General features: G+C 54.6%; 7 protein-coding genes across 7 annotated transcripts; 5 read left to right on the top strand and 2 right to left on the bottom strand.

The window, feature by feature from the left end:
* Positions 1-122: 122 nt before the first annotated feature.
* J4E79_010513 (uncharacterized protein) lies at positions 123-4,507 on the bottom strand (the record flags this gene model as incomplete). Its single annotated transcript, XM_049359350.1, has 2 exons — positions 123-1,552; positions 1,603-4,507. 2 exons carry the CDS (start codon positions 4,505-4,507, stop codon positions 123-125), a joined length of 4,335 nt encoding a protein of 1,444 aa, XP_049206161.1.
* Positions 4,508-5,127: 620 nt separating this feature from the next.
* On the bottom strand, positions 5,128-6,198 carry J4E79_010512 (uncharacterized protein; the record flags this gene model as incomplete). The annotated part of the gene is made up of 1 exon (XM_049359349.1): positions 5,128-6,198. The coding sequence occupies one exon, from the start codon at positions 6,196-6,198 to the stop codon at positions 5,128-5,130; it is 1,071 nt and encodes a 356-aa protein (XP_049206160.1).
* Positions 6,199-9,103: 2,905 nt separating this feature from the next.
* J4E79_010511 (uncharacterized protein) lies at positions 9,104-9,622 on the top strand (the record flags this gene model as incomplete). Its single annotated transcript, XM_049359348.1, has 2 exons — positions 9,104-9,129; positions 9,181-9,622. The coding sequence occupies 2 exons, from the start codon at positions 9,104-9,106 to the stop codon at positions 9,620-9,622; spliced, it is 468 nt and encodes a 155-aa protein (XP_049206159.1).
* A 1,960-nt stretch (positions 9,623-11,582) lies between these two features.
* J4E79_010510 (uncharacterized protein) lies at positions 11,583-13,013 on the top strand (the record flags this gene model as incomplete). The annotated part of the gene is made up of 2 exons (XM_049359347.1): positions 11,583-12,118; positions 12,185-13,013. 2 exons carry the CDS (start codon positions 11,583-11,585, stop codon positions 13,011-13,013), a joined length of 1,365 nt encoding a protein of 454 aa, XP_049206158.1.
* Positions 13,014-13,986: 973 nt separating this feature from the next.
* ICL1 (isocitrate lyase 1) lies at positions 13,987-15,806 on the top strand (the record flags this gene model as incomplete). The annotated part of the gene is made up of 5 exons (XM_049359346.1): positions 13,987-14,190; positions 14,239-14,394; positions 14,446-14,788; positions 14,845-15,397; positions 15,449-15,806. 5 exons carry the CDS (start codon positions 13,987-13,989, stop codon positions 15,804-15,806), a joined length of 1,614 nt encoding a protein of 537 aa, XP_049206157.1.
* Positions 15,807-16,232: 426 nt separating this feature from the next.
* On the top strand, positions 16,233-17,450 carry J4E79_010508 (uncharacterized protein; the record flags this gene model as incomplete). The annotated part of the gene is made up of 1 exon (XM_049359345.1): positions 16,233-17,450. One exon carries the CDS (start codon positions 16,233-16,235, stop codon positions 17,448-17,450), a length of 1,218 nt encoding a protein of 405 aa, XP_049206156.1.
* A 1,223-nt stretch (positions 17,451-18,673) lies between these two features.
* Positions 18,674-20,268, top strand: J4E79_010507 (uncharacterized protein; the record flags this gene model as incomplete). Its single annotated transcript, XM_049359344.1, has 2 exons — positions 18,674-18,799; positions 18,856-20,268. The coding sequence occupies 2 exons, from the start codon at positions 18,674-18,676 to the stop codon at positions 20,266-20,268; spliced, it is 1,539 nt and encodes a 512-aa protein (XP_049206155.1).
* Positions 20,269-21,862: the final 1,594 nt, after the last annotated feature.

Below are 21,862 nucleotides of genomic sequence, written 5' to 3'. Positions count from 1 at the left end.
GTGGCTGAAAGCAAACATCACTACGACGGACTCGCTTTATCCAAAAGTTCACCCGCACTCTTCCTCCTCTTGATTTCGCGTCTAGCAATCGCGCGCGGACTCTCGGTAAACCATCCATGGAGTCAGAATTCCTCGTCGCGGTCCTCGCCGCGGGTGGTGTGTTTGCCGCGCATGCTGCCCATGTCGTTGTAGCTCTGGTGGCCGCCGAGGGCGCTGGTACCGCGTTCGGCGCTGCGGTCTCGGTCGCGGTCCTTGTCTTTGCCTTTGTCTTTGCGGTTTTCCTTGTCTCGTTCCTTGTCTTTCTTGTCCTCTTTCTCCTTGTCTTTGTCCTTGCGCTTGCCTTTGCGTTGAAAGGGGAGGACGCCTCGGAAGCCACGTTCCTTCTTCTCTTTGGTGGCTTTCTCGGAGAAGGCGGGGAGGGCGGTTGTGTACTCCTCTTCTGCGATACTGCCGCTGTCGCTGTTTTCCATACTCTGACCGCCTGCTGAACGAGGCGGTCTTCCGACGAGCGAGTTTGTGGACACAGCGGCAGGTCTTTGTTGGTTGATGTGAGAGTTCGGATTGCTGTAGTTGAAGGACTGTGTAGAGGTAGATGTGGAGATCGTGGTCGTTGTCGTCGTAGTCAAGGCTTGCGGGTAGGAAGGCGCAGGGGCCATGTGAAGACCGTCGCTGGACCCCGGTGGTGTGTCCTCGGTTGCGGATGCTGATGCACTGGCCGAAGCAGACGCGGACTGAGAGGCATTTACCGAGTCGTTCCCTGACGGCGTGTATTGACCAGACCATTGTTTCTTCGCAAAGGGGTTTGTGTAAGATATGGTGGCCGAGCTGTTGCTCTTCAAAGAGCTCTGAGATGCTGAGATGCTCGAATTTTGCTGATGCCGTGCCCGAGGTGGTGGCTGCATTGTGATGGGTGTGCTGGTAGACGAAGACGAATAGTCATCGCCGCCGCCTGGAGATAGCGGGGTTTCCTCCATCTCTTCTTCCAGTATTGGTCCACGATTCCTCGTTGCTGCACCTCGTGACGTGTCGATTTGCGCCCCTTGCAGCTGCTCCACCAACTCTTCCCACTTGACACTCAGTGACGATGACGGCCGTTCGGCAGGTTCAGCGCGATTCAGGCAGTCCTTGGTGCGCTCGCTGAGAGACAGACAGATGTTGTGGAAACGGAGGAGATCACCGTCCGTGGCTTGTATGTCAGGCGCACTCTTCTGCGTATTGTCTAGCCAGAGGTTGACTAGCATTGCAAAGTTACGTGAATGATCGATAAGGTATGGTAATGATGGGAACCCTTCCTTGAACGTCGGAGGCAGACGATGAAGAATGGCAATCGGAGTACTGTACGACGGTGGTATCGGTGGTGCGGGTTGCGACGTGGTCGATATTGAGCAGATATCGTCAAGATACTTCTTGAACTCTTGCCGATGCGTGGTGAGGAATTGGTTCATGGGCTCCATCCATGCTTCTTTGGTGCCGAATGAAGACATGTTCGCGAGACCTTGCAAGGACTTTGCAATGAGCGTGAACGTTCTCCGAGCTTTGACCTTCGGGTGATCTATATGACTGTTAGCGAGATGATTAAAGCAAAAGTGGAGAACTTCGCACCTTTCAGTAAGCCAAAGAGTTTCGGGTTCAGCACCGCTGGAACGAAGAAGCGCAAGAACAGGAAGCCAGAGACACTGCTGTACTGCACCGTCCGGAGGTAGTCTCCATAGCGGTCGTCAGCACAGGCCCTGATGTGCCTGAAGATCAATCTCAGCTCCTGTGGACACCTCGCCACGGAGTTGTAGATGGCTCGCCAAACTTCTTCAGTACAGTTGATCAGCCTTCTCCAGTTCCGGTCTAGTTCGTGTTGTGAAGTGACCTTGTTTGGATCAACCTCACAATCAGGGTCCTTGGTGTTGATCTCTCTCAACTTCTCGCTCAGGGTCTCCTCCAGGTACTCTTTCCCAAGTCGCTTCATGTGCAGATCCAGTGACTTCGTAAGCAAGGTGTTACCGCGGAAGAGCAGATTGGCCTCCAGTTTGGCATTGTTGCCCATATCGCGAACGAAGAGCTCGCGGTCGCTCGCAGAACCAAAGGTGGCCAGCGAAGATTCATTCGATTCGCTTGATCCCAGTCTTTTACTGAACCGTAACCGACTAGCAGGCGACTCTTTCAATGTGCCATCAATCTCCTCTTCGACTAGCGCGCATATCCACTCGCCAGCTGCCCCGGACACCTGGAAGATGTTCAACAGATATTCTGATAATCTCCTGAGCTCGTTCGGAATCATCTGGGCGATCTGGAGTGTTATTCCGTTGGAAAACCTGTGAAGAAGTTCCGAAAGTGGATAGTAGTCGCGAGCCATGAGAATCGCGCATTCCTCGCTGCTGACTTTGACGAGTACCTCACCGACACTGTTTCCATACATGTTGATGAGCGGCCACCACTTCTCCATCTCTTGATTCGGGCCGAGGTCGTCCAGATAGATGTCGGTTTTTCCTACAGTCTGATCGAAAGAGATGCCAGCGTAACCGCCCTCGGAGACATATGGGTCGGAGTTGGTGGCCTCGAAACCGCTCTTTTCGGTGCGGTTGTAGCTCGGCGGTCGCTTTTTCAGGAGTAATGAAGCGGTGTGTAGAGCGGGTAGATCCAGGAATTCAAACTCTTCTCTCCAGAACGGATTGTTGCCCTCGCTCTTGACCGTGGTTCGTGAACGCGTCTCTCCGTCTAGCAGCACTTCAACGAGATAGCCACCCGGGTTGGTTGTGGCAGACGAAGACGGTCGTATCGGGGTCGTTCCGTTGCTATCTGAGACCTTGGGGCTTACAGGCGGAATCAGTTTCGCTTCAATGACCCGTACGAACAATGATTTCTCCATGCGGAACATGTCTTGGGTGCCGAAAGACGGCGACAAAGTGCCCTCGTCAGTCATGGCATCCGGCGACTTGGGGCCATATAGTTGCGGAACGGTGAAGGCGCGTAGAAGGACTATCCAGACTTCGTACAGAACTCGTGACTCTAGCGATAGGAATATGGGACGCAGAATTGTTAATGCAGGAGAAGAAGCAGCGGTATACTGGGGATATATGGCAATGCAAAATTCGTTATCCAAAACGGAGGGATCCAAACGCTGAACGGCGCATCGGGAAAGCTGGGAAAGCTGAACGGTGGAAACAAGGGTGACATCGGTGTCGGAGTAGAGCTTGAGCTCTCCGTTCTCACGGAGCGTGCACGACACTCTTCTCCAGCGGCGGGATCCGTGGCTCTGGACTCTGTACGCCTGCGGGCGTCCCCCTTGCCCATTGTTCTTGGCGGTGCCTGTATTGCTGCTGTATGTCACACTAGTGTCCCAGTAGATCATCTTGCCGACTTTGATGATGGGCGCTTCCTTCTTGGGCGAATCTTTGAGCAGCGATACCTCGGAATGCCGTCGGCTGTCTGGCAGGCGGCGCTCGATCATGACAGGCGCCTGGGGCTTGGCCATCCTGTTCTGGATGCCCTTGGGACGCATGGGCGACCAGCACAGGAGGGCGGCGAACCACGAGTCGAACTCTTCCTGGGTCGGCGGGCGCAGGTGGACTTCGAGCTTCGAGTTGTGGACAACGACGTGGATGTAGGCCGTGTAGGCTTCGCCGTCGTATGCGCTCTTGACATGGCAGCCGCGGAGATCGGGGATGAGGGTGCGGGTGTACGACGTGTCGTTCTTGGGCTCGTAGACCAGGCTGCCGGCCTCGTCGTTGATGTAGCAGTACGACAGGCCCCAGGGGTTTGGTTCGCCGCGGCGGAAGGCCAGCAGACCCTGCATCTTGCCGCACGTGGAGCGCATGAGGGCCTTGAGCTTCTTAGCGTCGGACGCCGGGACCGGCGATACCCACGAGTCGGGCGGGACATTGGAGGGCGAGAGGACGGGCGAGGTGGAGCGGTGGGCGGCCTGCTGCTGTTGCTGCTGCTGCTTGGTCAGGCGGCTCCGGCTGTTGGTGCTCGAGGTCCGGGGCGGCTGCTGGGGCGGGGAGATGGTGGAGATGTGGCCGATGGAGGTGACGACCGACTCCTCGAGGCTCTGGTAGTTGCTCTGGTTGCTGGCGACGGAGCCGATGCGGTGGCGGCCGGAGCCAAAGACGGACGAGGGCGAGCGCTCGCGGGTGCTGCGCTCCTCGAGGGTACGGGTCCGGGGCCGTGTCTGCTCGCGCGCATTGCGGTACTCGGAGTCGCTCGAGGCGCGGGCGACGTACTGGCGCGGGTTGGCGGTGCGCTGCGAGTTACTGAGCTGGCTGTTGTGGGAGCGGGGGCTGTTGGGCGGGGACTGGAACGTCTGCACAGGCAGGCCGTCCTCGGGGATCGTGGCCGTGGCCGTGTTCGTCGAGGTGGTGGTCGTCTGCGAGGGCGGCGGGTCGTCGGGGGTGACGGTGCGGATGGTGTGGGCATGGCGGACGTCGTCGCGCTCGTGGAGGGAGTAGACGCCCTGGGCGGCCTCGGAGGCGCTCACCTCCCTCCGGCTGCGTCGCTGCTGCGTCTGCTGGTCCATGGATGCGGACCGCTGCGGTGTCGTCTGCTGCTCATTGACACACGACAGGCGGCCCGGCTCTGGCAGCTGGTAGCCGTGGCGCTGGCGGGAGTGCGGTGACGGCGGACGAGGGCGGCGGGGGCGCGGCAGGACTGGCGTCTGGTGTCGTGAGGCGCATCGCAGGCCTCGTTGCGCGGGCAAAATGGTCTGTCGTTAGGTAGTCAGAGGCCCACCGCCAGCCCTAGCGAGCCAACATGGCCACGACTAGCACCCAGCCTTGGCGCCGCTGAGATGCGTCGCTAAATCACCGCGCCCCGGCCCAAGCACCGCGACGCCAGCTGACGACTCTACCCAGCTGCGCTTGGGTGCCCAACGTCCCTGTGCCCGACGTCTCATCTATCTGCTTCACCGATTCTAGAATCCACATGTATGCAGGGGAGACGACTGTAGATCACAGCATAAGATAACACGCAACATATAACTAGCATTCTCTCAGCATTCTCCGCATTCTCAGCATTGGTATCGAACAACTACTGCAAACGGCGCCTCGTGGATATCTGAACCTCCCAATAACCCCACTGCCTGCCTATAACCTCCCAAGATTGCAAAATCAAATTAGTCCATTCCCATGTCCATGCTCCTCACTTGAACGGGGGCTTGTCAGCCGCGCTCTCCTCCACGCTCGCCGCGCTCAATGGCTGCGAGCGCGCACCGCTGAGGTCGCCCGAGTGCGTCTTGCGCAGCGCCTGTCGCATCGTTTCAATTTGCACTGGCAGCTCCTCGCCCGACGCTGGGTGTGGGCTGCCGAGCACGACAGGTGACGTAGGACTCGCCGGTGACCGCGTGCGCGACAGATCCGCGTGCTTAGGCGAAGCCGCTCCGCTTGTGGTTGGGGGCGAAGACGCCGCAGACCGCACTGGCGAGGGCGATCGGTTCGCTGTTGACGAGAGGCTCATAAACTGCAGAGCCTCCGTCGACGTGGCGCCCAACACTTCCTGCCTGTCGTGCTCAACATGCTCTGCCTGCACCACGTCTGCGAATGAAATGAAGCTCAAGCGCCGGGGATCCGCCGTGTCCAACGAGCCGTATCCGGGTGCTGAGTCTGGCACGTCAGCATGGCTGGACGCCACAGATTCTGTGTGAGGGAGAGGTGGCGAGTGCAGGGAGTCGGTTATGCTGCCCGCAACTGCGACGGCGGCTGGCTGATGCGCCGTGTGTGTTATAATCTCCACCTCGTCGGGGTTGAGGTGGTTGTCGGTAATTGCGAGGGACGTCGCATCCAGCGCGGGGGGTATGTGGTCTTCCGTCTTGATGTGGGCAGGCACGTCGGCTGAGGGCTCGGGCTCCTGTACGTTGCGCTCGAAGATGAGCGACGATGCGGGACTGTGAAGGCCGGGCGACGTAGAGCGGATGCGGCGACCAGGAGATGCGCCAATGGGCAGCATGCGCGGGCTTCCTCGCGGCGATGCTCGTTGCTCGGGCGGTGACATCGGGGGCGAGGGGAGCAGTATCGGAGTCGTGGTTGTTGATGCGCTCTCTGTTGGCTGTTTACCGGCCTCTGGATCCTTCTTCTTGCCTAGGCCCAGGAGCTTCTTTCCCTTGCTCAGGATGCTGCCATCGTCGGTCGACTTGGTCGCGCTCGATGCGGGTGCGACGGATGCGGGCGGGTTGGGCTGCTGAGGGGCTGCGGCTGCCGTGTTGGTTGCGCTCATGGTGATATCTGCTCTGTTCGTGTCGCGAGGTAGAAAGCAGCGCAAGAGGCGAGATGGGCGCCCTATACAAGAAGCTGCGAGTCGGGCCTATGGCAGGCAATAAACCTGTCCCTGTGTCGTCACGCGGTGGCTATCGTCGCTTTCCAAGTTCAGGGAAGTTGCCGAGTGGGATACACCCTTGACCTTTAATCAACAGGCCTTGGGCTCTCGTGCGCTACAGTGAATGAGATCAATAGACTCAGTGGTGGGAAGTGACAAGGTATTCAATCAGACTGTATGAGTGAAGTTTGCACGTAGTATAGCACTGCGCAGGTCTGTGTTGACAATCTCCTCTTCCTCGTGCTTTGGGTTGTTGATCATCACGGCGTGCTGACGTATGCCTAAGACCCTGAATGTGCCTGGGAGACTAGAACGCTTCCCCTAGCTCATCTCGCGCGCCCGCTGTCCAATGCCTTGCCAATGCCCGCCAACAACAACGCCTTTCAACGTGCGACGAGTCTCGATCATGTTTCACATCAAACGTTTACCATCATTTCCGCTCGCTGATCGAAATGCCACTCTTCTATGCTTGGTGACGGCGCAGTTCATTGCCACGGCCTGGTCGCTCTCCGGATCCCTCCATGCGCATGCATGCAGGACACTCACGTTGAATGACCGCTGCGCTTCCATCATGCTTCTACGCTTTTCTTCTCCGCGGTCCCCTCCATGTGGTCGAACCAAGTTCTTGTGATCGCTCACCAGGCCTCGATTACCATGTCTAACATCCCTGCTCCCGATCGAGAGTTCGACCTTACGTCGACAGTTTAAGGCAAAGCTCCATCAATCGGGCGAGTCTCGTGGACGCAGAATTTCTCACGGTTCATGCTTGGTTCTGACGCACTCGCAAGGCAAACTCGTCCAGTCAGCTCCAAGCCGCGCCGTGGGGCTGCTCGCTTCGTAGTGGCTGAACCCGCCAAACCCCAACATCGGACTAGCCGCGGGTAATTACACTTATGGGGGGCCAGACACGGTATCATCCCTTGGTGGCATAGCATCACAAGCCGTCCCCGCCTCACGTATATGCTAAGTGCATGGTCAAATCCTCATCATACCCCCCGAGTTGCAGGCATCATCCATCACGTTGAGATCGGGCGCCCCAATACAAACCTGCAGAAGCACGTGAACACGTTCGACCGCACCTCACTCCAGAACCTTGTTGAGATGAGAGCCGTCATCAACTGCGCCGCATCGGCTTTCGCCATTCTGGTTGGCCTACCACTTGTGCAAAGTTTATCGTCTGCGCCTGCATGACCTGACACGCAGGAGTCAGTAGATGCCGGTGTCAGCTCAGCAGCACAACCGAACTCCGTGAAGAAGTGGTACAACTCCCGGAAATAGCCATCAAGTTCCGCAGAAGGGTGAACGTACGCAATAGCTAGATCGATTGGCCATCATCGCTCTCCATCATTTCACTTCTTCAATATACAACATCCCAGCTGGAAGTATAAGATACTAATCACAGTGACTGTACCATCTGACAGATGCCAATATGACATGGGTACAGACTGACGCCCATGGTGGTGGCCGGTCGTGGGGTATACGGATTCGCGGATGCCGAGAAACGCCCTGCTCGACTAGGTATTCAAGATGATCGTGGCGCTACCAAAGTGCAAGTCCCAAGCCCGTGGTTTACCTCGTGGCTCGCTAAGTGTACGGGTATTCCCAGTCTTTCGATTCATGATCAGCCCGTGCCGGGCATCGAAACGAGTTTTGGTGTTTCGTTTCATGCATTTGACAACAAATCATCCATACCCTCATTTACCAACGTCCATTCCATACTGCGTATACCGCTACAACGTCACTGTTCCGATGCCGGGCAAGGATGGGTGCAGTCAAGATGTTCAACCCAAACGATTTACGGCCCACTATCGAAATCACAGCTTTCGTTCTGGTGGCCCTCTCGACAGTAGTGGTCGCTGTTCGGTTCGTTTTCTATCCTCATTGTTCTACCCTTGTCCTATTGTGCTCATCAACATTAGGTTCTACGTGCGAAGATGGATCGTCAGAAGGGTTAATCTAAGTGACTACTTAATGGCGACGGCATTAGTAAGTTGAAACCAAGTTGTGAACCGTCATATACTGATGGATTGTGGGTCTTCACTTGGGGGCTTTGCGCCTGCAATCATTATCAGCTGTTATTTGGTTCCGGGGTTGACTACAACCCAGGCGTCAGATCAAAGGTAAGGATATGTGTTTTGAAGTATGGGACGTGCTACAGCAACATGCTAAGCAAATCACAAGGTCAAAGCAGAGCAGTCGAAATTGGACCGCAACGCCTTAGGTGCTGTAGCAACATGTAAGTAGCTGTGCCGGCAAGCACAATGTCATTCTGACTGTTGGAAGGGTACGCATACCATATCGGTTATCAGTTCATAATGGGTCTCATCAAGCTCTCAATACTCGTCTGTAAGTATATTCCTTGACTACGTCGCCCAAATGCACGTCAATCTAATCCCTACACCTCCAGTCTACCTCGGCTTTGCAACCCAACGAACCTTTCGAAGACTAGTCTACATATCGATCGTCATCGTCACCGCTGTGACGATCATCTTGATCTTTATTATCGCCTTCCAATGTCCCAAAAAGCCTTCCGTCGCTTTCGGCGCTGCTATATTGCGAGACAGGGGCTCCATCCACTGTTTCGACTTGAAGATCATTTTGTACTGGCAAGCAGGCTGGAGTATCGCATCCGACGTCGTCATTCTACTTCTCCCCATGCCCCTTCTATTTTCACTGCGTATGCGAACAGCCAAACGCCTATCCGTCATAGCCGTGTTTGCTGTAAGCCTTCTCATTCCGATAGCATCTGCAGTACGGCTTTGCGGGCTGAACCTCTGGGCCAATAGCGGATTGCACGCTCGGTACTATGGGGGTTACATCATCTTCTGGTAAGTAAAACTCGCACAGCACGTAGATCCGAGACAGCTACTGATTGCACTCTAGGTCCCAAGTCGAGATCAACACAGCCATCATCTGCGCATCAGCACCATCCATCCAACCTCTCTTCAAACGCATCTTGAACCGAATACTCGGCTTCCGCCAATCCCGCAGCCCTTACTATTACTACGGGGCGCGCAGCTCGCTTCCCGGACTACCCGCCGTGGAAATCGACAGAGACTTGCGATTCCGTAGAGACAGCATTAGTACCCTGGAGATGCCGACGCGGGCTTGCTGTCCAGCCAAGGAAGATGCAGATGACGGACTTCGGGACCGAATTGCTATTGGTCATCCTGCGGAAGAGGAAGAGCTCAGGGCGCGTATTCGTGCGCTTACAAGTCCGACGCCTGTGTTTGTTCGGCCTGTGTCGCTGGCTTCTGGACCGACAGTTCTTGACTCCAGTGTGCCGGCGATGTCACCAGAAAATCCGCAAGGCTCTCTGCGCTGATCAGAGGCAGCATTTGAGACCTCTCAATTTTACAAGCGTGTAGGATCACCTACGCGCAGAGAGCTCCATGATCTGATCCCAAACGGACTGCTCGATTTTGGTGTTTGTACGCCCTGCCCAGCCAAGCGATACAAGCCAAGACCGGATTTCACTGTCGTTGCGCTTACCTGTCAGCGACCAACACCGCTCTCGTGGGCGGCGAACCTAGTTCTCGGCTGAGATAAGCCTGGGTGGGTGGGGGAGGTGGAGGGGAGGTGGTGGAGGTCTCAGACGTCGATGGCGCCTCCTCTGTGGGCGGACCTGGTTCTTGGCTGAGGTAAGCCGCCCCAGAACGTGGAGTTCAGTGTAACCATCGGTTACGCGATTGGTATTCGAGGCAGGCTCATTGGCCAATGATGAGAACATACCTGCCGATTTTGACAGACATGCTTGGGCAGAGGGGGAATCGATACTCCTGATCCGTTGTATGGGGGACGGGAAGGGAGAAGGCGTCCAGATGGAACAACAACATTTGCGCCTTGGATTAATATTGGGTGAGAGGAGATGCATGCGTCGGCACTGCTGGTTGCTTTTGTCTGCGAGGCACCATTCCAGATTGTGGCGCCGGCTCGAAGTCCGGCCATGGCGTGGTTTTCAGTCAGCGTCGCGTCGCGTCGCGCTCGAGATAGGCCCCCGCCGAGGTTCCACGCATGGATGAGTACCTCAGATAGTGCGATGATTGTCGCTTGTAGCCGCCTGAGATGCGAAATAGAGAATCGGTGCAGAAGCCTATGTGATTGTCGATACATGTTGATGATCTCCATCAGACCGACTTAACCCCGATGACGCACCTATCGCCGAGCTATAGCTCTAGACCCACCTTCCTCAACGGTTCAGCCTCCTGTCTTCCTTCCCACCAGCTCTACAAGTCGGCGTTCAAACAAAAACTCTACATCGCCGTCTCATCAAAGCTCCTCGCCGTCCTCGACAATGCGGCTCTGGCCCTGACTAAATCCAGATGGGGAAATTCTCGCGGCGGCTATGCTTTACTCAGGGACCCTGCATATACATTACATGAGAAGGGTCTAGCGTCAAACTACGCTTCGATCTGACATTTATCGCACCACAACAATCCACGTCACAACTTCCCTCAATGTCACGGTGATACTAACAGAAACATTCATTAATGCGGATTGCTAGTAACGGTCGCGATCTGGGAGTTTCCCTTTTCGAATGCGCGGCTGTGGGGTTACCGCTGCTTTTTGCTGCTTTGGATGGGTGGCAAAAGGTACCGATGCTCGCGGTTTGGATCGGAGGATGTGTTTTTAGACGGCGGCGTGGGGATCGCGGGGTCCTCACGGATTGCGCGGTGTTTGCGGTTTTGTATGCTTGGCTGGCGAGAGAGGAGTTGGTTGCGACTGTGTTGAAGAGTTGGAATGATTGGAGGGGCTGGGCTGAAGGGTTGCCTGGTACATATGCCGTCTTCAGCGTCGCGATACCGCTAGCTCTACTCGCACTCTTCCCCTGGCGCAGCGTTCGTAGCAACGAGGACCCAACTGCGAACACGTCTGATATCAGTCGATGGAGATCTGATGTGGAAACGCCAAAGCCGAAGATCTTCCCGTGCCAGACGTCGCATGCTCGAATCTTTCCGAAACGCCATGCTTTCGCATACTCATACCTTCAGTGTGGATTTCCCATCGTCCCAAGTGGAGCTAAATACCAGGGGATAGCGTTCGCAGGCGGGGATGACCAGTCTTTGGGTAGATGGTGGTTGCGGATAAGAGCGGAGGATTATCTGGAACGAGGTGGCGGCGCACTCGGATTCTACTGGAAGCTGAGGTCGTACTTGCGGGCTCAGCATGTTGAAGATGCGGAATGGGAGTATGCCTATCTGGTGACGGCACCGCGCTTCTTGGGCTACGCATTTAATCCGGTCTCGTTCTGGTATATCTACGATCGCGAACATCAGCTTGTGAAGATGATACTCGAAGTCAACAACACATTTGGAGAAAGACGCATGTATCTGCTTGATGGATCGAGCCCTACCAGTCCCTCGCGCACATCTGATTCTGAACAAACGTCTGGATCCGAAGAACACGGATCGCAGATTCCTATCCGGGCGAAGTCGAAGTTTACCGATGTATGGATGAAAGATTTCCATGTTTCGCCGTTCAACTCTCGAAAGGGTTCGTATGCGCTGAAGGCCCAAAACCCTTTCCCTTCTGTGGATTACGAGAACCCTCTGATCGACAACACGATTACCCTGAAGTCTTCCAAGGACCATGGGAAGCTTGTAGCTCGCCTCTTCTCTACCGGAAAGGCTATTGACCCGGACCATTTGGGGTTCCTCGGAACTCTGCGGTTCATCCTCAGCTGGTGGTGGGTAGGCTTTGTAACGTTCCCGCGCATCGTAAGAGAAGCTGGCAAGATCTTTTTCAAGAGGAAATTGCACGTGTGGTTCCGGCCGGAGGTGCTAACGTCGAGCGTTGGTCGGCCTCCCACTTCCGCTGAGATGTAAGTACGAGTGAAGCACTACCCGAATCCAACTAATAATCCCAGAACACTCTACAAAGTATTCAGAAACTACCTACACGTACTCGTAAACCAGACCGAAGTAGACTTTTGCATCACGTTCAAGGCGTCGGTTCCCAACATCCCCACGGACAAGATTGCTACAACACACGTCCCTGGTCGAGACCGGCCGTACAAGAACATCGAGATCCGTGTGCTTACACCAGCCTTCTACTCGCGACTCATCCACTACACCTACATATCGGAGGCTATCGATCGCGAATGTATCTTCACCGACGAACGGAACAGGACATTATGGTTGTGCCGTCCCCAGCTCCTACCTTTGCTACTCTCAGAACGCTCATCGATACGCCTCAAAGACGAGGACACGCCATCAGTGCGAAGAAGCTATCTGGACGAGCTCAGATGGTGGTTACTCAAGAAGTTGAGGTGCCCACCCGCAGACCCTGCATATTCAGTCACGCCGCAAAATCCCGCGGTCAATGTAGATGATATCCGCGCCAGGCCATTCTCTGAGCTGGATAGATACGTCCGGGGTTACTTCGGGCAGCAGTACGCTTGTGAGTACCGCAGGACCGTTACCAAGCTTTTCTTGGCACAGCGCTTTTGTTTTGGGTTTACAGAGATAGTCGGGCTGGTGGATTTGGTGATCAGGATCTTGCTGTGTTATATTGCTGCTCGGCAGCTGATGAGTTGGGGTGCGTCGGCGCCAGGATTGATGTCAGCTGAATGTCTAGAAGGTTTGGTGACGAGGACGGATTGGTCGGCATGCTCCAATGCGCTTGCGATGAATCACTGGGGTTGGTGGTCGTTGGGGAAGAGCGCGTTGGCGGTGTACTCGTGTCACATGTATGAATCCTTGAAGGGTTACAGATGAACCGTACATCATTCTCCTCTTAGCTACAATTCAACTCATCAACATACCTCCCGAATAACAGTGATGCACATGGCGGTACAACGCCCAGCCACGAGCATTTGCCGGGATCGTCACTTGCTGCCGAGCGAGCCTTATCCGAGATATTCCAGACGCAACAATGACACCACTCACGTGTTTTCCGAGACAAAAGCGCCCTAAACAGCGAAGATGCCTGCTCGTGAAAGTCGCAGATCAAGAGCGGTTCAGGCCTTTTCCGGACAGGATCAACCGAGGTAAAACCCGCGCGACGCTAACGAACACGCGACCCCAGATTTTGGCGTGCGTCTTCACATGCACCAGAAAACCAGCTAAGCAGAGGGACAGAACGTCGACATGTGAAGCTGCAGCATACTGTCGCGTGTCATACCGAACATCATCTCCAATGCATCGAGATGGGAACTGTGATATAGGAGTAGGATGATAACGAAGGATGCAGCTCTGTCTGTAACGAGTTGACCCAAGACCATTGGCAAACGTCATCCCCGTCACGGTTCCGCTGGTCCCCCATCCCCACCCCGATCTACACTGGTCAGCCTTCCAAAACGTCAATTCCCCTTGGGCCGAGGGCAACGCAAAACAACGCTCGAGGCAAGTGCATGGCCAGCGCTAGACGTTTGCTGCCAGCTTCCGAGGATGCAGCAGTCGGGCCAATGGTGCGTCCAGCCGGTCGTCCCCGAGCTCACTTTGGGGTGCTGTGCTAGCCGTGCTGGTGTGAGTATGCTGATGGCTATGGTTATAAGACGCTTGGCTTCCCCCCCAAGGTTCCTGGCTGCGTAGACCGAGGCTAGAGTAAGTGTGGTGTCATTGCTGGTCATCTTTATCAAAGGACGAGCTTTCCCTCTTGTTTTTTATTATATTTCTCCATACACATATCTGTCGTGTCGAAAGAACCTAGCTTTTTTGTTGTTGTTACACATCCTACGCATCAATCATCATGGCGAACATTGACGCCGAGGACGCGCAGTTCCAGAAGGAAGTTCAGGAAGTTAAGCAGTGGTGGACGGACTCAAGATGGAGGTATACCAGGAGGCCGTTTAATGCTGAGGACATCGTTTCGAAGAGAGGTAATCTCAAGATCACCTACCCAAGCAATCACCAGTCGAAGAAGCTTTGGGAGATTGTGGAAGGACGCTTCAAGGTATGGTAGTCATCTTAGACTCCAAGTATGCGAGTTAACAATATGCAGAACAACGATGTCAGCTACACATACGGATGTCTTGACCCTGTCATGGTCACACAGATGGCGAAGTATCTAGATACTGTTTACGTTTCTGGATGGCAAGCATCCTCAACAGCTTCATCGACCGACGAGCCAGGTCCAGATCTAGCAGACTACCCCTACGTAAGTCACAGGAATGAACGGTGACGTGGAACGAAAGCTAACAAAGCAAAGACAACCGTCCCCAACAAAGTCGGCCACCTCTTCATGGCCCAGCTTTTCCACGACCGAAAGCAACGCGAAGAACGCCTGACCACCGCGAAAGCCGATCGTGCGAAAGTCGCCAACGTAGACTACCTACGACCGATTATCGCAGATGCCGATACTGGACATGGAGGTCTCACAGCTATCATGAAGCTTACGAAGCTGTTCATTGAGAAGGGTGCTGCGGGTATACATATCGAGGACCAAGCGCCGGGAACAAAGAAGTGCGGACATATGGCTGGAAAGGTGTTGGTTCCGATCAGCGAGCATATCAACCGTCTGGTCGCTATCAGGGCACAGGCAGATATCATGGGTGAGATCATGCTTTTCGATTATCAGCTTCAACACAGGCTAACGATTGAATGACAGGAACCGACCTACTTGCCGTTGCCAGAACCGACTCAGAAGCCGCTACCCTGATCACTTCCACCATCGACCCACGCGACCACCACTACATTCTAGGCTGCACAAACCCTGCCCTACAGCCTCTCGGCGAGCTCATGTACGCCGCCGAACAAGCTGGCAAGACCGGTGCGGAGCTCCAAGCGATCGAAGATGCATGGACGAAGGAGGCCAACCTCAAACTATACCACGAGGCCGTAATCGACACAATAAACGCCGGTGTACATGTCGACAAGCAAAGCATGATAAACGAGTTCATGGAGAAGAGCAAGGGCAAGAGCAACTCAGAAGCACGCGCCATCGCCGCAGGCCTGACCGGCGTTGATGTGTACTTCAACTGGGATGCCGCAAGGACGCGCGAGGGCTACTACAGGTACCAAGGCGGTTGCCAAACCGCCATCAACCGCGCCATCGCATACGCACCCTACTGCGACATGATCTGGATGGAGTCAAAGCTGCCCGACTTCGCGCAAGCGAAAGAATTCGCTGATGGCGTGCATGCCGTGTGGCCCGAGCAGAAGTACGTCTCCTTCCACCCCCTTCCCCTCACACGCACTAACAATCCCAATAGACTGGCATACAACCTCTCCCCCTCCTTCAACTGGAAAGCCGCCATGCCGCGCGACGAGCAAGAAACCTACATCCAGCGCCTGGCCAAGCTGGGTTACTGCTGGCAGTTCATCACGCTCGCTGGTCTGCACCAGAGCGCGCTCATGGCTGATACGTTCTCTAAGGCGTATGCGAAGCAGGGTATGCGTGCTTATGGCGAGATTATCCAGGAGCCGGAGGCGGAGAACAAGGTCGATGTGCTTACGCATCAGAAGTGGAGTGGCGCGAATTATGTGGATAATCTGTTGAAGATGGTGTCGGGTGGTGTTAGTTCTACGGCGGCTATGGGGAAGGGTGTTACGGAGGATCAGTTTAAGTGAAGGGGTGTTGTGGGGGTTCATTGAAACGAAGCTTTTATATCTCAGATTTCTGGGTCACTAGCCACCTTGGTGGCTCCAACGACTTACCACCATGAAGATAGTGCCATGACCGCGCCAGTGAATGCACGTATGTTTGTTTAGACCCTCACCACCTGGTGAACGTTTGTATTCTTTGAAACTTCGGAATTCATTCTTCACAGTCTCAACGTCAAAGCCTTTCGCTCAACAAACCCGCAAGCTCATTATTTCATTCGACATTGAGCACTGTGAAGACCCATCGCCTTCTGGGTTAATTATACTTTAGATCTGCAACAACTTTGTCCAAAGCTGTGCAGAAAGAAGGCACTTTATCTGGTTCCACTTCTCCGCACCAGACCTGTGTCCACCAAGCAGCAGTTGAGAACCTAGACTTGATTCTACTACACTATGTCAGCGCAGAAAGACATTGCGAGACCAACAGAAGCTCCCGCAAACCCCACATCCTCATCGTCTAGGAAAGAACGCAGCGACATGGCCCAACGTATCAAAGACGACAGAGAAAAGCAATGCCAATCATACGGTCCACAAGTCTTTGAAGATGCTAGGGCTTTTGAAGCCTCCCTGGACAACGGAATACTCTTCACCCGCGCGTTCTTCGAAAAAGCAGCAGAGCAAGTCGAGATAGTTCGTAGAGGCGATCCGAACATGCCATTCATGTTTTTACCACTTGTACTAGGTAATGGACAAGTGGAGAAGCGTGTCCCACCGTGTGCCTCGCCCGCGGTCAGCCTGGGTTTTAGCGGGGTCTTCATTGGTGCTTCTGACATGATGCGTCCTGCGTATCACATTAGGACTCCCCAACATCAGGATACTAAGTACGATTTCAGTGATACCAGGGTGCTGAAGCCCGATAGCCTTCAGAGTACACATGAGCAGGCGAGCCAACAATGCTCTTCTTCCAGGGAGTACAAAGGAATCCCGAAAGCCCTCGAGACATCCTTGCTTCGAGGTAGATTCTGGGCGAGTGTACGAGAGCAGCTCGACGCTCTCACCGTACCAGTCGACAACATTGTTTGCGTAGCCCTCGGAACCATGTACGGAACAGAGGAGGAAGGCAGAAAGGATGATACCTCAGCTACACAGCACCTGCTCGCCTGTGCCATCTCGACCTACTTATCGCAGCGGTACGCAACCACTTCCTCCGCGACTTCCACACCAACCCCAATCCCAATTGTAGCTCGCGACCCGGCCTATAAACGCGAAGACATGATCATGCTTTCTCAGTGCAACCCTCCCATCACAGTAGTATCAGAGCCGTACCAATACCTCTCTATCACGCCCTCTACGCTCTTGATAAGTCTCTACCAACCCGCCTTCGTACCGGTCTTCCAGGTCGCTGCGGATATGTGTTTTCCGATAAGTCCCGCGGCAATCATCACCGCAGAGATACTGAGCCATCCGTGGCATAAAGAGGGGAAGATCATGGCGCTCGATACTTGGACACCGCGAGTTGGACGGATGCTGGAGTGTATGAATGCGACGTGGCTGGGTCGGGAGTTTGCGGACGATTGTTTGTCGCCGGATGACGAGGGTAGGTTCGAAAATGCCGGCGACCTCATTGATGATTGGGGAAAGAACTTGACGTTTTATGCGCGGAAAGAGTAGGCTTTTCGTTGCTGTGTCGGCGCTTTTTTTGGACCTCTCCTCTCAGATCATGTTCTTTCCTCTAATTGTTGCGAAGTTTGTAGTAGACTGGTCTTGTTCCGACGCTGTTTGTCTTGATGTATATCAAAGATACATATGAACTGTAATGCGGGCGCGTACTCATAATATCAATGTCAAGCAATCAATTGAAGAGCTTAGAGTTGTTCGTATAGTGAGGTGAAGATAATCGTCTTCGGGCCTGGGAGCTGCTATCAAACGCTTGTCAAGGTTCTCAGCCAACCATGATATGGCCGGCAGCTGCCCAATGGGCCATGGTGTCGCCAAGAGGAGGACAACATGGTGCTCTGAGATATATATGCCATCGGTACCCTCGTGACTCTCTACATCTCTTTCACATCCATCGATTGTTTGCAACAGATCTTTCGCCGTTTTCTTTTTGCTCTGAGATGATTGCTCTTGCAGAGCCCTGAGCTGGTCTCGTTATCTCTTCAGCTATCGGCTGCTCCGTGCGCGAGGCACAAGCTCCCCGTTTTCCAGGGACCTCGGCGCCGCATGCCGTGCCATCGCCCGTTGAATTCGACACCCGATTACACAGAAATGACCTGCCCAGATCGCACGAAGCGGGGTTCCTGAAGGAAGAGGCGACAATGACAAACCTCGCGAGGGCTTTCTAGTGTTCCGCGATACACCATGGATCCTAGACGGCCACAGAATGGGTCTTATGCGGGTCGCGCAGCCGGACATGGCCACCTTCCTAAAGAGCTTCCATCCGGCTCTCTTGGCGAGCGTGATCTTGCCTCCGCCGGCATCCACCCGCATGAGTTCTCTCTCCAATTACGCTGCGGAAATCTCGCAATTGAGCGCCACTATCAGGCATGCCCAGACGCCGCCCAGGACTCGACCGGAATGAAGCAGGCATTGGCGCGGCTTGTCTTTACCAGCTGCTGGATCAAGCATGAAGAGTGGAGAAGCCATGGGCGAATGATAGGAGCTTGTTCATATTGAGCTGCTTGGCAGACAGGGCGTTGATTGCGAGTGCACGCGATAGCTGCAGGATCAGTTGACGGAACAGGTCCACGGAATCTGTGCATGGCGACGCATGCACGACCTGACGATCGCTGCAACAGAGATCTATAAAGGGCGCGTTCCGCACTCCAGAGAGAAGACACGCCGCAGCTTGCTTCTACCATCTCAAACACTTGTGATAGAGCAGATTTGTCAATATGAGGGTTACTCTCGGTCTCGCTGCGCTCGCAGTTGGTGCTGCAGCCGTCCCTACGGCGGAAATCAGGCAACGCCAGGATGGTCACAACGCCAAGCCATGCCCCAAGAAGCCTCTGGTCACGAAGGTATGGGACTTCGACCCTCAAAAATCGCGTTGGAAATGTACTAATAATCATTGTAGGAGGCTCTCCAGAAGGACATCACCATCAAGAAGTTGATGAGGGGTGCTCAGCAGCTCGAGGACTTTGCCTACAGCTACCCAGCCCGTAACAGGATCATGGGAGGAGAGGCTCACAACGACACCGTCAAGTGGCTGAAGAAGGAGCTCGAGTCGACTTCATACTACGATGTTACCCTCCAGCCATTCTCCAACTACGTCATGCTGAACGGCACGCTCAACAAGTTCACCATCGACGGACGCATGATCAACTCCACGATTCTTGAGTACTCAGCTTCTACCGATGGGCTCGTCACCGCACCCATCGTTCCCGTCAGCAACCTCGGTTGCGAGGCGTCTGACTTTCCCGCGGAAGTGTCCGGCAGCATTGCACTCATCTCGCGCGGTGAATGTGAGTTTGGACTGAAGTCTGCTCTTGCTGGAAGCGCTGGCGCCGTAGGTGCTATCATCTACAACAACGTTGCTGGCACTATCAGCGCGACTCTTGGCCCCCCTCCCCGCCCGGAGGGTGACTACGTCGCGAGTGTTACTCTGTCTCAGGCAGAAGGCCAGGCAATCATTGCCAAGGTCGCAGGCGGTGCTACTGTCACCGGGGAGTTGGACGTTTTGACCGACGTCCAAATCATCACCACCAACAACGTTCTTGCTACCAGCAAGTGTGGTGACAAGGACAACCAGCTTTGGCTTGGTGCTCACACCGACTCTGTGGGTGCTGGCCCTGGAATCAACGACGATGGCTCTGGAACTGTTGCCATCCTGAACGTCGCCAAGTCGCTTGCTAAGTACAACGTCAAGAACGCTGTTAGCTTCGGCTTCTGGTCTGGCGAGGAGTCCGGTCTTCTCGGCTCCACTTTCTTCGTCGAGAGCTTATCTCCTGCGGCAGCTCTTCACATCCGCGCATACCTCAACTTCGACATGATTGCGTCTCCCAACTACGTCCACCAAATCTACGACGGCGACGGCAGCGCATACGGTCTGAGCGGACCCGCTGGAAGCGACCAGATTGAGACTTTCTTCGAGGGTTACTTCAAGGATCTCAACATCTCTAGCAACGCTACCGAGTTCAACGGTCGCTCCGACTATGGTCCTTTCCTTGATGCCAACATCCCCGCAGGTGGTACCACCACTGGTGCTGATGAGGTCAAGACCGTCGAGGAGCAGGCTATCTGGGGTGGTGTTGCAGGAGAGATCCTTGACCAGAACTACCACCAGGCTGCCGACAATGTCACCAACCTCAACGAGGGAGCTTGGCTCCTACACTCTCGCGGTATTGCTGCTGCGGTTGCCAACTACGCTACCTCGTGGGAGGGTTTCCCAGCCCGTGTGCCCGCCAACGGCACCGCGAAGAGGAGCGTCCGTGAGCCTCACGTTCACAGGGGCGTCAAGGGCGCAAAGGTCACTTTGAGCCTGTTATAAGCTTGCAGTAACGTAGCTTTGTAAATAGTCAACAATGATAATGTCAACGACAACATGAATAATACACTTCAATCACACATCGTTTGTCTTGATACACGTGTAGCTGGTCAAATTTCGACGCGAGCAAAGAATCTGACAAGCTATAACATCAAGTTCCGTCCAAAAAAATGGAACATAGACGTCAGCTTTGTAGTGTCGTCTTACTGTAGCGCTGAGCCTCATCCTCATGTCAGCCGCCGGACCTGCACAGCCCCCACAGCCATGTCAATCGGCTAAGCGGCTCGCGAAAGCTTCTAACCGCGACACCGCCGCTGAGCCGCACGCGTGTGGAAATGAGGCTTATTGCGATCAGCTGAAGTGCAGATAATGGGAGCCTACTTTGGTTTAGACGTATATGTATCGCGTTTGGGACGCGTTCGTGTGGCTGTTCATTCTTGGACCTTTGACTGTCAACAACGATTCCCAAACCTCTCGATATCTACCAGCGCGACAATATTAATAGGTGAACTGATACGGACTTTCACTCCTTCGCAGACTTACGATTTTCGAAGCATCTGAGATAATCGCCGTCCCGCGCGTGTTTCGGGCGTCAACGACGTGACAAAACAAAGGGTTGCCTGAACGAGGCTGTGCCCACCGCGCGACGCTTTTGATCACCGCGCCTCCAGGACATATACACACATCACGCCGCAACCCTCTGGTCCTTCATCCCTCTAGCTCTCGCAACCTTAAGAGCTGAAAGAAACTCCGTCGAAAAAACCCAGAAACTCAAAAATAGGGGTGGATAGAAACCATGGACCACAACAGCCCATGCTACGAGCCCTTCCCAGCCCTAGATTCCGCCCCCACAACCCCACAGCACGACCACGATGCGCCTATACCCTCAACGTCAGATATCGCCACATCAACATCAACATCAACACCAGAGCCATTCTCAGTCCACTACGAAGGCCCGCTCTACACAGAAATAAACATTCCACTCCCCCGTATCACAACACCACGCACAGCATCTCCATCCACACCAACCCACCCATCACTTCCAACCAACCCCTCTCTCGCCTCACCACCCGAAAAACAACGCGGACGTTCCCGCACTCTCTCCTCACTCTCTCCCTTCCGGCATCGTAGCTCGTCATCTGCATCTACATCTGCGTCTCTAACTTCGCCCACCTCACCTACCTCCCCTTTCTCCAACACCCGCGACCGGAACAGCGAAGACTGGCCACGCATCCGCAAAGACGTCGTAAAATCGCGGGAAGTAAACGCGATGATGAATCTGCGACATCACAGCAAGAGGGGGCGGAGCGGCACGATCGATGCGTTGGCGGTTGTGCCTGCTGTGCTGGTGCTGAGTGCTGAGCTATTCACGCCGGGGAGTGAGGAGGTGGGAGTGGCAGAGGGAAGGAGGAAGGATAGTGGGGTGGGGAGGTGGGAGGTGGGTATTCGATGAGGGGGTTGGGTGAAGGGGCTGGAAAGAATGAGGATGTGGGGAGGTGGTGTGATGGTTATTGTATGGAGTAGATCTGTGTGTTGTATTTGTACGGTAATGTCTTAGGATGGGCAGTATGGGTATTTGTTGGAAACAACGAGGCTT

Source organism: Alternaria viburni (genome assembly GCF_023758015.1).
Source record: "Alternaria viburni strain BMP 2772 chromosome Unknown scaffold_31, whole genome shotgun sequence".
Lineage (NCBI taxonomy): Eukaryota > Fungi > Ascomycota > Dothideomycetes > Pleosporales > Pleosporaceae > Alternaria > Alternaria viburni.
Note: the sequence above shows the minus strand (reverse complement) of the source record. Positions and strands in the feature narration are given on the sequence as shown.